At 38.2% G+C, this 17628-nt stretch overlaps 3 protein-coding genes across 7 annotated transcripts; 1 reads left to right on the plus strand and 2 right to left on the minus strand.

The window, feature by feature from the left end:
- Nucleotides 1–18: 18 nt before the first annotated feature.
- LOC124176408 (NCK-interacting protein with SH3 domain) lies at nt 19–4771 on the minus strand. 4 transcript variants are annotated; one of them, XM_046557669.1, is made up of 9 exons: nt 4509–4768; nt 4105–4289; nt 3156–4013; nt 2560–2762; nt 2196–2299; nt 1899–2117; nt 1603–1775; nt 1395–1495; nt 19–1228 (listed from the first exon to the last, which is right to left on the minus strand). In XM_046557669.1, the coding sequence occupies exons 1-9, from the start codon at nt 4534–4536 to the stop codon at nt 1138–1140; spliced, it is 1962 nt and encodes a 653-aa protein (XP_046413625.1). In that variant the 5' UTR covers nt 4537–4768; the 3' UTR covers nt 19–1137. The 4 variants fall into 4 exon arrangements, with proteins under 4 accessions (XP_046413625.1, XP_046413628.1, XP_046413626.1 ...); XM_046557672.1 differs by lacking the exon at nt 1899–2117 and having other exon boundaries at nt 1603–1610; nt 4509–4770; XM_046557670.1 differs by lacking the exon at nt 4105–4289.
- Nucleotides 4772–4846: 75 nt separating this feature from the next.
- On the plus strand, nt 4847–8106 carry LOC124176409 (U3 small nucleolar RNA-associated protein 18 homolog). Its single transcript, XM_046557673.1, has 7 exons — nt 4847–5280; nt 5370–5666; nt 5750–5927; nt 6043–6228; nt 6336–6527; nt 6602–6770; nt 6853–8106. Exons 1-7 carry the CDS (start codon nt 5087–5089, stop codon nt 7314–7316), a joined length of 1680 nt encoding a protein of 559 aa, XP_046413629.1. The 5' UTR covers nt 4847–5086; the 3' UTR covers nt 7317–8106.
- Nucleotides 7244–13876, minus strand: LOC124176412 (deformed epidermal autoregulatory factor 1). Of its 2 annotated transcripts, XR_006869372.1 has the most exons (6): nt 13755–13876; nt 11924–12428; nt 10131–10622; nt 9568–10029; nt 8812–9484; nt 7244–8732 (listed from the first exon to the last, which is right to left on the minus strand). XR_006869372.1 is itself a non-coding variant. In XM_046557678.1 (5 exons), exons 2-5 carry the CDS (start codon nt 12170–12172, stop codon nt 9284–9286), a joined length of 1404 nt encoding a protein of 467 aa, XP_046413634.1. In that variant the 5' UTR covers nt 12173–12428; nt 13755–13876; the 3' UTR covers nt 7244–9283. The 2 variants fall into 2 exon arrangements, 1 of the variants encoding a protein (XP_046413634.1); XM_046557678.1 differs by having other exon boundaries at nt 7244–9484.
- Nucleotides 13877–17628: the final 3752 nt, after the last annotated feature.

Genomic DNA, 17628 nt, shown 5'->3' on the forward strand with positions numbered 1-17628 from the left:
CAGTTCTCGACTTTTTACGTTACTAACATGGATATTCCGATACGAAATCACGAACCGAGCTGCTATTACTATATCGCGAATCTATCTTGAAATGTAAATTTTTCCTAAGCTAGATTTAATTCATCCATGTACTAGTCAATTTACGAATTGCTTTTACATTACTAGCTATATGACGTTCGTTATAACATGAAGTTCGGAAAACTGCTACTATTTTACGACTTAGAACGTATTATTCAATAGTGTACACAATGTAAAAGACTAGACTGAAAGTCATAAAAGAATCGCCACAATATCTCCTCTAAATAAACGCATCATTGTTTTCTACAGTCGGTTATAGTTCAACGAGCTTGACCATCTCCCGTGTTCATAAAATAATCTCATAAAATATAATTCGCGCAGATCAACGGTAACTGTGCCAATGTTAAGTTTAGCGGACAATATACATATTTTGTGCTCAATAATGTAAAGCTGACTTAAAACTCAGTATTATATCTTGATGATCATTCCAAGCTGTATTCGAAAAATACTAACCCTAGATAAATTCGGTTGTTATATATGTATGAATCAATAATCCCTCCAATATTCATACTAGCAATAGTAATTCGTTTGAATGATTATTCAAATAAGAAGTTGTCATATTGAACCCCAGCTGTCATCCGTTTCCTACGCCTTCCGACATACCTCAAATGAACAGAAGCGGTCCATCTAAATGGTTTAATTTTAAACCTTTGCTATTTTTTTCACATTTAACACGATTTCGATCTTTAACATACAAGTAAATCACGATATTTTCACCTGCAAACATCAGATATGCACTATTCAAGTTTTAGCTCAATTTTCTCTTTCAACTTTCTCACATAAAATTGCAGGATATCATAATTTTCGCCATATCTTCACGGATATGACTAAAGACGTCAGACTACCAGCCAAAACTATATTACATGAAATTGAGATCGATATCTCATGATACTTGCCACTGTTACGGTTTTCCGTGATACGTTCTATCGCTCAACATATCTGGTAGTAAATGTTTGTGGCTTGGAAGATTCCTCTTCATTGATAAAACATATTCCTCTAAACTAATGTGTGTAGATCCTCTTCATCTTCGTCAGAAGTAGCAGAGGGTGGCAACATATGTCACATCTTGAATAGATGTGGAAATTCGTTACTGATTTCACGCACCAATTTTTGATCAGATTTACTCTCAGGCAATTCTTCGCAAAATATCCTGTAAGATTGAATAATAAATGCATTTGTTTTTGGAACATTGTTGGTACTTCGTAAAAAAATTTGCCTACTACCCCTGATCAACATTTTCCAAGCATAATACGAAAGAAATCATAGCGAAACGAGCCTAATTTAAAGTACGGAACGAACTGTAGTTCAATACAAACCTCGTGAAACATTTCAACACGTCTTCACACCTGTGACGATGTTCATTGTAGCTTTCAGTTCTCAACACTCTCCGACACAGCTCCAAATACTGTCTGCGTTTCTGTGCAACGACATGTTCCACATCAGGTTACAATATACTACTACATAATTTTTTATTTTTTCATACACCTGGAATTGTTTCATAATATTTATATGTATTTAAATTACCTTCACTCCTGGTGAGATATCAAACAACTGCCGTACAATAATGTCAATCAAGACTTTAATATCGTTGGTGTAAAATAAGTTTGCAGTAACATCATTACTGAAGAGATCAACAAATAATTTGAGTACAGAATGTGGAGGAGCAGGTTGATGATCAAATATTCGTACCGGATCCTCTAGAATAATGGTGAATGCAAGAAGATAAGACGGAAGTTTTTCTTCTCCAAAGAAGAACAAACAATGGATAAAATACGGTTGCTACAGTAGGTTCAATTTGGTGTCAAGCATCAAAATCTCACCTTCTCTATTAAGAAGCAGTAGAATTTTTTCTGTAAATGTTTTTGCCACAGTTCGCAGTTTTAATGCATTTAATACCATGTTTTCCGAAGTGGTGAATTGCAAATTATAGGACAGAACCAAATTCAAAAATAAATCTGGTATTTGATCATCCATATCGGTATCAGGAGGATTTTCTATCAATTCTAAAAGGAATGATATAAAATCTGTTCCCAGCTGCTCTGTAATCAGACAATTATAAAGACATCGCAGATACTGAAACTCAGTGGAAATGAACACACAACGTGGAGTATTCTTACCCAAATGAGTGACGGGCATTGGTTCACCCATTGAGAAGATCATAGTAAGCAACAGCGAAGAATAATTCAGCCTTGGCACATTCCTTGGGTACGTTCTCATATCACTGTTTGAAAAATACACTATATAAATCGGGTGATTCCGTTATGCCTGTTTGCAAGTACGTGTTTAATGGAAAGCACAATAAAATGAAAATGTGTATCGACAAAAGCAGGTTGATACTAATTTAAAAACGATTGACACGGAATCGTTAATATCACATTTCGGCATTAGACTGCATGAATACATTGTTAAATAGAATGGAGTTCAGCAAAATTTCAACTTTAATACTGCATTACAGTAGGAGGACAATTTTTCTTGTCATACCTTGCTAATTCCATTGGCAGAACACTGTTCAACATGATGGTAAGAACTACTGCATCCAAACTGCACATAACACCAAATGATTGCAGAAGCAGTTGCCTAATAGTCCATCTGGGTTCCATTTGGTAGTATTGTATTAATGTCGTTACGCCATTATATTGGTCCGATCTTAATGCATGTCGTGAAACATTTGCATCTGCATTTGTCTAAACAGTGTTCAATGATATGATTTACGTGGCTAACAACGAGGATGTATAGTAAGAACGATTTATAAACATAAATTCCGATATTCTGACGTGTATCACAACACATTTTTATGCCATTACTCTAGTTATAAGTATATTTCAGGTGTTAAGGAAGAGAAGTGTGTCAAATCAGAAATATTACTCTAATTATGGTGTCTGGTGACTGGAGGATTTGAAAATTTTTCAAACTTTTGTGACCTTCATTGGTTGATTGCAAGGTTCTTCAAAAATACTGAGAGAACTATGCTCCCTGTAATCTTTCTCTGTTCTCTTAATGAACATTTGTAGATATTTTTAAGGTACGTTGTTTACTATCAATATTGAACAAAGATGTAACAAGATAATTAAATTTACCAGAATGGATGTGAGCTCTTTGATGTATTCGACAATAATAGGTTCATCTTCATACAACATCCAACTTCTCTGCTGAGAATCCTCCTTGCAAGAAGTAAGCTCTGTAAAAATAACTTTGAGCCTATTGGCATCGTGTGTTTCTTCAATACTCATTTTTGAGGCAATCAATGGCACTTGAAGCTGGTTCAGCACTGCAGCAAAATAATGACTTATACTAGCTGGTAAAAGTTCCTGCAGACCAGAAACAACCACAGCAACTGCAACTTTCGACATTTCGTGACTAAGTTGTGTATTTCGTCTCACTTGATCGAGTAGCTGATAAGCAGCTTTTGAATTAATCTCACACGAAGTTGAGGAGCTGCTTTTTATTGGTGAGGAATTTCCTACAGTGTTCAATGCACTTTGAGAAGGACTTCTTTTCATTTGAATTGGTTCAGATTGGCTAGTGTGAATTGTATCAGATAAAGATTGTCTAGGTAGCTGTCTGCGCTGATCGTTTACAGTCATCCGCCTACATTGTGCAATTAGTTGGGCGTCTGCAGGATCGGCATCGTAATGAAGTGTAGATTGAGCAGTGGCATAGGACGTATTGCTAGGAGCAGATCGAGCATCGCCATCCGGATTAGTATAGACTGTTTGATTAGTTGTATCTCTTCCTAAGGTGGAAGTCGAAAAAACCGGAGGCATAGGTGCTTGCTTTTTTACTTTTCTGCCAAGCTCTGCTTGTCTCTCCTTTTCCACAAGCCTCATTAGAAGATCCTGCTTATCAGCTTGAACGGAGCTGCCTTGCTGTTGAATTTCGGTTTGCAATTTCTCTATGCATTTCCTCAGGTAATCAATCAAAAATTGAGGCTCGACCTGCAGAGAGAATCGAGTATTAATGACTGTAAAACAAAATAGAGAAATGTATGAATATTCAGAAGACTTCCAGTATCAGAAAAGGAAATACCTTGACCGTAGTAACATAGTTAGATGGTATATAGCCAAGCTGCCCCAAGCTGTTCACAACCTGCCACCAATTTCGTTGTTTTGTATTTGTTTGATACAGTATAAAATGTTCGTTTTCTCGAAAGCTTAGAGTTTTAGCAAAGGTTGCCTTGAATTCGTACAGTGCTTTTAGCATCTCATAGTTTTCTGTGTACAAAAGAAAGAAGATTATTAGTACAAGCCACAGTCTTGAATATTTGGAATCATAAGTTTCAACTAGTAGAGCATTTGCCATTGACTAACTAGCAAAAACGTGAAAACGATCCGCGTAATTGAGTGTGATAATTTCAGATAGATATGTAAACAGATTCGTGTACGTCTCGTTGTTTGGTTGAAGGACTGGCTAGTTAAGGGATGCGATCTTACCTAACCTGATGTAGTTGTCACCCATCATTTAAACACAAAATATAAATCACGAATTAAAACGAATTCGGTTGAATTCCTTAAGCAATAGAAAAAAATAGATGCAGGTATAAAATACAGACTGGTCGACGAAAATGTGAGAACAGATGTTGATTGCTTTTCACTTTCGTTTACTCTGCTCCAGTTATCATTCTTTTTTTCAACAAGAAACACATAACCTGTTTGTTTACGAAACACAACCCACTCAGACGCCCACCGACAAGCTCGCAGCCCTCGCAGCGGTAACTACGAACTTGCACAGTTGCACTGATTTACCTTGCCACGGAAAAAGTCGATGGAAAGAAATGAAACTCTGCCTCAAGACTGTGCAATGAACTACAACGTGATATGCCATGTTGAATCGACGCGTGAAGTGAAACCCTACGGTGCGAAACGAAGCGAATAGCGTTTCTTCAGTCAACGGATTAGTCAATGGACTCCAAATACGCGCCACGCGGTATTCAATAACATGTAAGAGCTGTTGAGCTGACGTGCATACATATTATACAGAAAAGTAATAATCTATACAGAATTTTGGAGTAATGGCTGCAACGGTAGACCGTATGTCAAGTCTTGAACCATCTGAGGATGAGATAGAAGCAGAAGAATTAGAGGAAACACTGAGAAAAAGAAAAACGTCAGAACCTGAACTTGGAGAGGTTAAATACAACAAGAAGTTTACCACTCCTTTGAGAAAGAAACGCAGAAATCATTACGACCCGGTAGAAGAAGCCAGGTAAATGAACTTGAACCATGATCTTTCACCTACGAAACGATTCTTCATCCCTTGTATTTCAAATTCAATCACATCTCAATAATTTCCAGACTCGAAAGGCTCGTATTCGGTGACCATATCGACGTCATTAGCAACCTTCTACAAGATGAGCACAATGACTCTAAATCACAGACACCTTTGTCCAACGTTTCGACCCCTAATGATGAGGTGGACGATTCTGATGACAATGAAGACAATGATGAAAAAACCGATGACTCTGATTTAGATAGATCGGGTTCAGAAGATACAGAGCAAGATACAGATGCTGATTCGGGAGTCGAAGATGAAGAATTGAAGACTGAAAAACAAGTGGCATGGGTAGATGATGACGAAGAAGAAAACCTTTCGTAAGCAACAGACGATAATACATCTAGTGTTGAAAACAGAATAAAATTTGTGTTGAATATATGTTGATTCATTTACTCAACAGCGTTGAAGAAACCTTGCATCTGCAAGGGCGAAGACTGGCTGTGCAGCGGCCTGAAAAACACTACAAAGAACTGCTACGAAACAAGTACCAACAACTTGTTGGCACTCCTAAGTGGGCTGAAATAAGTGCAAAAAAGGAAACTGGCTCCGAAGAGGATTCAGACGACGAAATATTGCGGGTACTATTTAAATCTCATCAATCATATTATAACCATCGATGATTAATTAAATTATGAAATATTTAGTTTTTCAATTAGTTTTAGTATTGATGTTTCCCTGCTATTATCTCTACAGCACAGCAGTCATTTGATAACACCAAAACCTAAGAATTTAGCACAAGGAACAATCGAGTTAAAAGCTCTAAAAAATATAAACCAAGAAACTCGATCCGAGGGGCCTGTAATAACAAGTCTTCAATTCCATCCAACCTCTACAGTGGCATTAGTTGCTGGATTATCTGGGATATTGTCGATATTTCAAGTGAGTCAAGAGTGATCCACTTTTTAAAAAAATTACTGGGAATCTCAATATTTGCAACCAGAGTAATAATGAAAAACTCGCAATAATTTCATCTTCTATTTCGTCAGATTGATGGTAAACAGAATACAAAACTGCATAGTATGCAGTACCGAAGATTTCCAATAAATACGGCCAGGTTCACAAAAGAGGGATCAGAAATAGTGGTAGGCTCACAACGCCATGCTCATTGTCACACCTATGATTTATTGGCTGGAAAAACGTACAGAGTACCACTACCACATGGCATGACTAATATGAAGGTACGCAGAAGACAATTGTAAGTTTGCTAGGTCTACGGCGAAATCTAATGCTATCCTGGTAACGTTGATTACAGAACTTCGAAGTATCTCCCGATGAGAAATTCATCGCCGTATGTGGAAGAATGGGTAATATATACATCCTGACTACCAAAACCAAAGAACTTGTGAGCACTTTGAAGATGAATGACCAGTGTAATACTTTAGCATTCTCTCCTGACAGTAGGAACCTTTTCACACATGGTGGTAAGTTGAATATTTCTGAAGTTGTAATCAATTTATAATTTGTTCGGAGGTAATCGAAGAAATATTCTTCTCATATATTTAGAGGGAGGCGAAATTTACGTATGGGACATGAACGAGCGTACATGTATGCACCGAGCGATAGATGACGGTTGCTTGTCGGGGTCAAGAATTGCGGTTTCACCTAGTGGGCAGTATTTAGCGACTGGAAGTAAACAGGGAGTAGTGAACGTCTACGACACTAGCACAGTCTTAGACAGCACTAATCCCTCCCCATTGAAAATAGTCCTGAACCTTGTTACTTCTATAACAAGTTTGAAATTTAATTCTGCGTCAGAGATTCTTTCAATGGCGTCAGATGAGACGGAAAATGCATTTAAAATGATGCACCTATCATCAGCTACGATATTCTCAAATTTTCCAACATTTCGAACAAAGTTTTTTAAGCCCATAGCTGTAGATTTTTCTCCCGGCAGCGGGTATTTGGGAATTTCAAATAATAAAGGCAATGCTTATTTGTATCGGTTGAAACACTATGGAAACTATTAGTTACTAAAATTACGAGTTGATATTGTTTATTAGTTATTCATAATTATTGTACAAAATAAAGCATCATATGATGACTAAACGACGTAATCCGAGTTATGCATATAATTTCACGATGATTTATGAGTATAATATGTAGCCATAAAAAGCTGCGTAAACTCTTTGATGACACCTTTGATGTAGACGTACCGATATTAAAGTTTTATCACTCTTTGTTTTATATCCAGTTACATAAATGGTTTGACCTTTCCATGGAAAATGAATGTGGGGCTCCAATAGTGCAAAATATTCGACCTAATACTTACAGAACTTGCGTTCGATACCCCTTAACTAGCAAAGTACATTAGACGGAAAATGCATTAAAACCCATGGGCTATGATATATTCAAATTTTCCAACATTTCGAACAAAATTTTTCATGCCTATAGCTCTAGATTTCTGCCAGCAGCAGGTACTAGGAAATTTTAAATAACAAAAGCAGCGCTTGATTCACCGGTTGAAACGTGTAAGACCGTGGTTGAAACACTATGGTAACTATTAGTTACTATGTACCGATAGTAACATTCATCGACATTACTATATGTCGATGGTAACACTGCACATTTAATCAACTATGATGATTCGTTTCCATAATCAACCTCTGCGAGTATACAACTATTAGAACCAACTAGCGTATTCCAGGAGGGCAGTATTCTCCATAATTCTCCATAAATAACAATACCTACAACTTGCGAATAAAGTTAGAAAGTGGTGAAAAATTTCAACGTATATTATAATCCTTATACCGATTAAAACTATCAAACGAAAAAATGCTCATCTCAGGATTCGAAGCCCGATCACATCAAATATAAGTTATAAGTTATTTTATATAAACGCTGTAATCACTTGGTTTTACGTATAGATAATTACTTTTTTTGATGATCAATATTACCAACTTTTCATGATTTTCATATATGGTTATAATAATGAAATGTATTAATAGCACTGTATCTGGTATTTTTGTGAGATGATTATTATATTAGATAGATGATTGCTACTCACTCATTTCTATAAGAAACATCAACGATGGTGATTAAATGACATTTTATGAAAAATGGTAGACCATGCATGCAATTCGTGGTTGCAGAATAATTTAATGCATTCTTGAAATTGAAAATAAATTAAAGTTCATAGAGATGAGCTCATATATTATAATTATCTCAATGATTACAAATAATCAGGACTTTAAATTTCAGGTATGTATTGGCTTATTAGAATATTGTAATAATATAGATTTACCTGAATGGTTCGGCAGAGAAATATTGCATGGAACTCACACCTTCACACGTTTCTTTGAACATTTATATCACAAGTATGTGAAATTAGGTGTACAACCCTAAGTTGGTGAAGCCCCTCAATTTTTTTGATGCTTCGTGTTTCACTAAAAAAAATTCGTACAATATGATGCTAACAGTAAATATGTTTATACAAGAGAATAAAAATTAGTATCTATATCTTACAACATTTTGCGTCCGACCAAAATTCACTGCTTCATTTCTTTACACTATTTCACAATCTTTATTCCTACCACATCATTATTAGATTGGGTGTGTAGAAAATATCTAAAAGCTAACATTTGGTATGAATTCGTTCGCAGAAAAACAAGTTGCACTCCAAGTTGTCTTTGATTGGCAAAATATTCTCGATCTCAATTTTCAAAATTCCAAGTATTCAAGAATGTTGACATCAGTATTCTATGCTATTCTATTTATAACACCAACGTAACACGCTAATACCTGGATCATTTCATTACTTTGCTCATTATTGTTATTATTTTCCTTCGAAAACATAATTATTCTATTCTCTATCTTTTTTGTCCATCTCGGACTTGGCAACTTTAATATCTGTTTCTAGTTCTTCTGTTGGCGAATTTTCCATATCCAATTCTTCACTCCCAGGATTCTTTTGATGAATCGGAGTGAGGAACACTAGCTATTGGTCCCCGGCTGATGTTGAAAGTGCATTCGCATCCCCGCTACTACTCTCAACTATCAGCATAACTGTCTCTGCAGCGCCTCTTACACATTCTACCTGATGACCAGCCCAATCCTTTCGTTGGCAGAACGTAGAACAATAAGGCGTACGCCTACACAGCGAACACTCAGCGAAAGCTTCGCGATTGCAGTTGGCACACTTGGGAAAACATGGGAAAATTCATAATGAGCCCATGTCAAAGTGTAAATCGACAATCGAACTTTTGAAATAGTCAAACTTACTTTTTTGTTGTGTGTATCCGAAGTTGGCTGCAGACCAACTGTTTCAATTACTTCACCTCGGACATTGAGTTGCGCAGCAAGAGCTTGCTCTCGCTTCTGTTGCCTATTCAATTCTTTGGCTTCGGCAAGAGTTTGCCTAAATTCATAGGCTAGTTTCAACATCTTATTTGACATTTCGTCGAGCTTCTTAAAAATATCTTCGTTTTGTCCATTTTCAATTTGATGCACACTCTGCACAACTGTTTCCTGTTCTTGTGATTGTTGTACCACCAACCCATCTGCTGATACAAATTGAGACCAGCTTTCCTTATCGGGTACAACAACTTCAGTGTCACTGTCGTCATTGTTACTTCCGTCTCGAGAATTGTCACTTTTGTGTTTGCGATTTGGAGTCTCACCATCAGAGGTTTCTCGCGCTCTTCTCCTACGCTTGTAAGGAGTGAACAATCGCACTGGGCCAGTCTGCAGCACAGACGCCAAATCATGTCATCAGTTGTCAGTAGCAATAAAATCAATACAAAAGTGAATCACCAAATTCAAAAAATGAAAATAACGATACTTACAGCGCTATCGTCGTCACAGCAGGCTGCACAAGTACAGGATGTGGCATGTGGTTTCAATATCTGTTCATCTATCAAGGTCTGTAAACTCCTGCCCCCAAACCTTATGCTACGTTTCCAGTCTTTACTTGATGCTCTTCCACAAAGAGCTTCAAACTCACTAGGTGTGTACCAAGTATCTCCAAGTTTTATGCAACGTCCTCTTCCTCCTGACCCAAATCTACTTTTGTGCAGTTCTGCATTAGTGTTTTTACACCTAACTGGCAGTACAGCCATGTTCGCAGACTCTGACCAACTGCATATTGGCTGCGAGTTGGCTGTTGTGACATGGATTTGATCACTATCATTTTCATCTGTACTGTTCTGGATTACGATATGCGTCGCTTTCAACTCCCCGTTCCAGCGTAAAGGATCGCTATCCTTGTCATGACGAGGCTCACAGATAAATCCATTATCCACGCATAACATTTGCTTAAATTGACCAGAGCCCGGTAGCTGAAATGTAATTAATAGCACGTGACATTTGATCTTTGCTGGCTAACGCAAATCTTACTGATGCAAATTTTTTAATGTATACTAATTTGGTGGCGGATTAATATTCCTTGTCACACAATGTGATAATGTTCAAGTGCAGCATATGTAGACAATGGCGGCTAAAATCTATTAAAAATAATTTTACACAGATATTGTGTAGATAATTAAAATATTTTTTCAGTCATTTACTTTTAATGAGGTACCGTATTTGATATTCTCCAAATATTCTAAAGATCATAAGAACTTTGAGAATTGAATTGACAGTGTGTTGACTTAGCAACTACGCGACAGGGTACCTGAAGTTTTCCACAGAATATCCCCAAATTGGTATTCTAATGAATATCAATGATTGCAATTACTCATATTCTGCAATAGAACTCAAATACATAACGTTGACATAGAGCATGCAGTAAAGAGATCTTGCATGACAATTACTATCACGTATTCAATAAGCTTTAGCAGTTTTCTTCGTTATCTCAAAGTGCAATAAGCTGCGAGACAAAAACTGTTATTGCTCAAATATGACCACTGTTGGTACCCTATCCGTAGCACGTTCGTTTTATTGCAGAATTGCGTCATAACCTTGTAAAATGAGTTCATAAAATGTTGATGGTTTGTTTTAGAAACTTCTGAATAAGATACGTAACAAAATTATTGTTATACAAAAACAAAAAAACAAATGATGACTATTTTTTCCACTACAGATACGATATTGCAAATCATCAAAACTGTGCACTCTTGTACATTAGCTCTTGTGATACATTATTTAGACAACCAAAGGCAAAGGCAGGTGTACAAGCATACAAAAGCCGATGGAACGTTCAACAGAATTGGAACATGGCTAGAGTGAGCGTACCGAGTAAGCGAAGGAATGTAAACAAATTTATGAAGTTGTTAAGAAAACCAATAAATTGGATCAATCTTGGAGCATGTAAACCCTCGGATAATAAATATTATGGTAAAAGCCTGGGCCTGTGTAAGCAAATACCGTCCGTGTAGGTTATAAATCGATAGCCCACATACAGACACCATGCAACTAGCTACCGGATAACGAATGGGGAAAAGATGATGCGATTATTCAAAGGGGTGGACATTTTGGGGTGATGATGGTCATATGCTCACAACTATACGAATTGACAAATGACATTGAAAAACACGTTGAACGCTGATAGGTGAGAAAATTCGATCAGACTTTTTTCGAGGCCTGAGGCGAAGCGATAAAACGTGAGAAATACGCGGAGCGTAATCGTCAAGCCAAGTACCTGCAGCTGGTCGGAGGTAATGACGTTGAAGGTGGTGCCATTGCTGGAATTAGCTACCCCGATGATCGAGCCAACGGGTAGCGAAACGGGAACGCCGACCCCTGGAACGGAGGAAACGTTGGCCGTGACAGCAACAGGATGGGCTTCGTGTTCGCCCGTTAGGGCAGCCGACTCCTCGGTTTCGCTCGTCAACGGTTCGGACATGTCCGGTAACACAGCGACACTTTCCGATGTTTGATTCTCCTCCATTTCGGCTGTCCTCGTCTTCAATGGCGCCAATACTTTCGTCCTCGCAGTTGACTATCGACTTCCCACGTGATTGTCTTTAACTTTTCCTCGAGACCCGCGGTAATCAAAATACGCCCTGCACGTACCCAGATACAAATTTTCCGACCCGTTGCCCATGTAAAGCTATTTTAGTTTCCCCAAATACCGAATAGATGTCAGTCGCTGGACATCGACTAACGCGTTCGTAGTACCGAGCACGATGGGTAACTATACCGCTCTGAAATATGCACGGAGTTTCTTCAACGCCGGCATCGCGTTTCGCTAATTCATACTCTCCGACAATTATTATCACCGTTATTTTATCATCAATTGGTCAGTTGCCTGTTTAGACTTTGATTCAACCGCCACTTTGTGAATTGATCGGAATGCATCTCTCGTCTTTTCAGAATTTCAACCTCTTATTCATATTTACCGACGGAATTTCGTGCCGTGCCGTAATTCCAAGTTAGCTTTAAGCGTGTGCAGATTCATTTAGGGCAGACCGTACCGTTGTCGGTCAGACTTTTAAACTGCGACAATTTATTGCTTTTTTTATTTCATTATTTTTATCTCAAAATTTTATCTCATAACTCGTATGCAGTACTTAATTTAGAGCAAGTGGAGTTTGAAAAAAATATCCACAGAAACTGTCTTATCAACCTTCCCAGGGACATCGGTTGGCTGTCGGTATAGCAGTTCAGTTACTGTCAGTAAGCTACCACTACAGTTGATTCATATTGCAGAGTTTGATTAACAGATGTCTTTGCACTGGACGTTTATTCGCAAAATTAACGCAAAATTAAAAATATCATTGGATTTTAAAATAGAAGATACGAGGAAAAATATATCTATAAATTTCTAAATGCAGCAAGAATACTGCTTAAAAATTACAAACAAGAATTCAAGTTCCAAACCTTTAGGTTCTTTTTAGTTTTCCCGTTATTTAAAATGACCGTTTTCTTGTTTTTCTCTCCAAATTAGGTAAATATTGTTAAAAGTATGCAGCTTAGAGAACCATCATCCAGAAAGGTTCAAGAAGTATTATTCATAACATTTGAAAAAACAATTTATGCGAGAAACATTGCATGGCATCTGTGTACAAAATTGCGAATATGTATTGTACAGTTGTATAAATTTTGGAGTGCACCGTAATAACATTTTGCGCATAGATTAGAGTCAAGTTTATATAACGCTACGTATCACGACTCGCGCATGTATCACGTTTGGTCGTGAACTAGAACATTGTATAATTTTCGTAAAGTTTTCGTCGATTTATCGTTCATTGCACGACAGAAAGCGGAATATTTCCACTTTCCGTAGATATATCATCACTTTCAAACATAAACAGTAGCCGTATATGTATAATATACGTATATATCTCGTACGTATGTATACGTTTGCAAACCTTTCCTTGGTTAACAAAATCCATATTCATTGTTTAATTACAACGTGTTGTTCAGTTATTCCTAAAGTCTGTTGAAGTATGCAAACTCGTTTGAAAATTCTTCCGCAGTTGTGTTTCTAGCGGCATCAACTGATCGTCTGTACAGGTGAATAAACTTACCCGTACATGCCTTATACGTGCTTTGATAAATCTCTAAATGCACAAAGGTTGAGTCCCTCTTGTATTTTCCTCGGGCAGAGCGATGTTTATAAATCGTGTGAACGAACCCGACTGCACGACCCCTGCAGCAGAGCACGAGGATAATGATGTTATTTAGAAACTCTGAAAAGTAGGTAGCCGGTGAAGTAATGAATCGTAACATTTGTTCAGGCTTGAAAATAACAGTACCTGCTAATATATGTATGTATACGTATATATCTGTCTTCGCCGAACCGTCGAACTGCAGTATTTTCTCAAACAATCCCGGAACTACTCGACGAATTTTTAACCGACGTTGAGATCAGTTAAATACTTTGCTGCTAGCAAAGCGTACAATTTAAATCACAGCCAATGAAAATTTAGATAAATAACCTTTTCAAAGGTATAATAAAGATAAAATTGTTAAATTCGAGAACCGAATTTCTCATAGTCACACGACCGATTTTGCGATGAATTTTTCTATCAGTTATAATTGACGTGACCACTTCTCCACGAGAGTGTATACTTATTTTTCATCGTCACAAGCCACGAAAATTTTCCCAATAACTTCTCACATTTGGACTCGAGCCAGTAGAAAATTTCGTAGCGAGTTTGTGTTGTTAAATAATGTAATGTAAGATTGTCAGTGTATGAAAGATGTAAAATAAAAGCTCGTTCACTTTTATTCATGAAAGAAGTAAAGCTTTAATTTATGAAAAAGTAAAAAATTGGAGGAAAAATAGGAATCGTAAATATATAGGGATACCTTTAAAATGGTGTAGCGTTTTCGCAAGTGAGATGGGGGCGATACACCTTGAAATTGTTCTCTCATCCAGCGATCTCACTCTTGCTTTCTGCGCGGGCAAACTAATTAGTCGTTAACGAGTTTTCTATCAGGAAGTTCATTCTACTTTGAAACTTTCTCGGATCGCCAAACGTACAAACTGTTAGAAACTAACTGATACGAACGGCGCGTATACTACAAAAGTCTCAGAAAGCGTAAAGAACTTTTGTACAATTCTCTGAAAACGCAGCGTCTATTTAACATCAGGGATTAAAAAATTTCTATTAACAATTTTTAAGACTTTCTTACTACTTTTGTAATCACGAGAGAAAGAGAACAGAGATCATGCTAATCGTGCTCCAAGGCGTTCGAATTTACGCAAGGTAGAATTCGAGAATGTGGCCAGATTATGGGCGCGCATAAAAACGAGAGCTTCAAACGCTCCGGATCACTGAAGGGAAAAGTGGAGACAATGGAAAATAAAATTTTGACAAAATGAAATTAAAGTCCCCTCTCATGCGTCAATATCCGAGCGATAGGAACGTAAACCAACCGTGGTCTGATACAACAAAGAGCATGGGTAACGTAATTACACCCGTCCAACGAAACTTCACCGCTAGCTACGTGTGTATAGTATATTCCAGTCGTGGACGTACATGCATACGTGTCACAGGTTCGCATCAGGCAATCCATCGCCACTCCACCAACATTAAAATGGGGTCATCTCGTATTCCTTCATCGTTTTATCGTAATCAGTTTTTTGAGTTAAAGTGTATTCAAAAAATTTTTCAGATTTTTCGAGCGAGAAAATTTTAGAGCGCGTCGAAATTGCGAAAATAATATCTTATACCCAAGCAGCAACAATGAAAAAGGAAGGACATGTGTCAAATCTGTAATGGTTAGAGTCATGTGACGAGTATTTTTCAATCACGTTATCCAATTAAAGAATGGTGTTGCACATTGTGGACTAGTCTGTACGAATGACGTATTTGGCGTGGAACGCCTCACGTACGTATACGATGATACGTGTCTTCTTCATCCTTGGAGTTTCCTAACACCGTCTCGAGTCTCTCTTAGCTCTCTCTCGCGTTTCTATTCTCTATCAATACCAGCGTAATCTATTTTGTAGCAAATAGGGCTCACGACCCTCAGACAATGGTTCTCTGCAGTCTGTATACACCCTGGTTCAAGTTCGTCCATGGTACATCTATATCTGTACAATATCCACTCAATGCGGAGTATCCGCAGCACTCGCATTTCGTCCCCCGAACAATAATCATGTAACTATATAATGCCTGATTCACTTGTGGAATATTCAAGGCACCTGCACTTACCACCACCTAGCGCAATGCAGCCAACTAATTCTTGACTTTGAGCTTGAGGGGGGATATTGCTTCGCCTTTATCACAACGCCCATACCCGGGGGAAATCGAATCGTTTACGCGATAGAGTGCAGGGAAAAACCTTTTATCTGATCTTCGGTACGACCCGTCCTGTCATATCCTATATAGATCATTACACGCCCGATGCCAGGCGGCAACACCCGCAAAGAAGCAAACGGGACGTGAGGGGGCGAAATTTACTTTTTGTCGAATATTACCAAATCACTGAATCCAGTTACATAAGACGATACTGTCCAGTAATTAAATTGTTCGTGGTTTCTACTCGCCTTAACTTATCACCAACCATCCCACGTGTAAGTTATTTTTTCATTTCAAAAGAACGACATGATTCACAAAGCTGTTATCAGGTAATCTGTCTTTAAACCAAAATCTCAATGCTCGATTCATTAGACATGGATTGATATTCGGTATTCAGATCTACTTTTGAGCTAATTAATTGGTTACAGAATCAGCCATTTTGCCAAGCCCGAAATTCTATATATATATATATAAGCATGTAGCACTGAATGCCGATTTCAATACCTCGCACCCTCGGATCCCATTCGGATTAAGTCTAAACGAAAATAAAAGAGTTAAATCGTAGGCTCGAGTCGATCAGCTTTCCCCTTTCTACGCAACTCGCACTTTGATCTCGGAATCGTTTGTAACAAATCCACATAGCAAGTTTAACACTGGAAGCTTGACAGCCGTACAGACTTACGGTAATATGTGACATATATCGCCGTAACCGATTCCTTGCAGTATAAGAGAAAGGGTTAATCGACTGCTATAAGATGATCATAGAAGTCTGCTATAAACATACTGTAGTCTGGAATCGGATAAGTTGGAACGGTGCTCGAGTATTACGATACCTATTCACATTGAAACGCCTACCCTAAAACGTTACGCACATCCGCACATACACACACGCATACATACGCGGTCAGAGGAGTTGAAGGCGTAGAACCCGAGGTTTTAGGTGCGTATAACGGGGAGTGGTGTGCCGTGATCCCAATCCGATTATATCTCCTCCTCGATCCCACGCCAGCGACTCTTGTCAGATACTCCTTATTACCCTTAATGAACCCAGATCTCTTCGGTCCTTTCGCACCACTCGTCATTAACTCCGATTCGGCATTGAGCACGGGTGCGTAAAACCCTTTCTAGGTTACTCATACCGGTAGGTGGAACGCGATTCTTCATGTGAGGGCTTCTACAATTCCATCTAGAATGATGCCACTTCAACGCGCACTTGAGCACGGACCCAGTCTCGGTTCGCGAAAAGCCAAACAGTCGTATCTTGGGCTTGAAAATGGACTCGACAAGTGCACGGTTTTCTGTTCCATCTCGAGTTGGTTCGAATTTGTAGTATTTTAAAGAAACGTGTGACTTGTTCACTTTGAATTTTGTCACTACGGTGGATTTTATCACTGAAGTTGCTTGCGAGATGAATTGGAATTGGTGCGAAGCTAGGCCTGCAAACGCATTAGGAGCTTTCTGATGAATTCGTGCTCTCATTGTACGCATCTCACCGTGGAAATTATTCGGGTTTACGACTCGCACCTCCGTCACTCCTGCTTCGCCGACAACGGTGCGGGGTAGAACCATGGAAGTCCTCCCAGAGCCGGTGGAAAGGTGTTTTAATGTGTTTCATTAAAACGGTCTACTGCGGGTTTTCGGTAGAGTCCCA

The sequence above is a fragment of the Neodiprion fabricii genome, chromosome 2 (genome assembly GCF_021155785.1).
Source record: "Neodiprion fabricii isolate iyNeoFabr1 chromosome 2, iyNeoFabr1.1, whole genome shotgun sequence".
Lineage (NCBI taxonomy): Eukaryota > Metazoa > Arthropoda > Insecta > Hymenoptera > Diprionidae > Neodiprion > Neodiprion fabricii.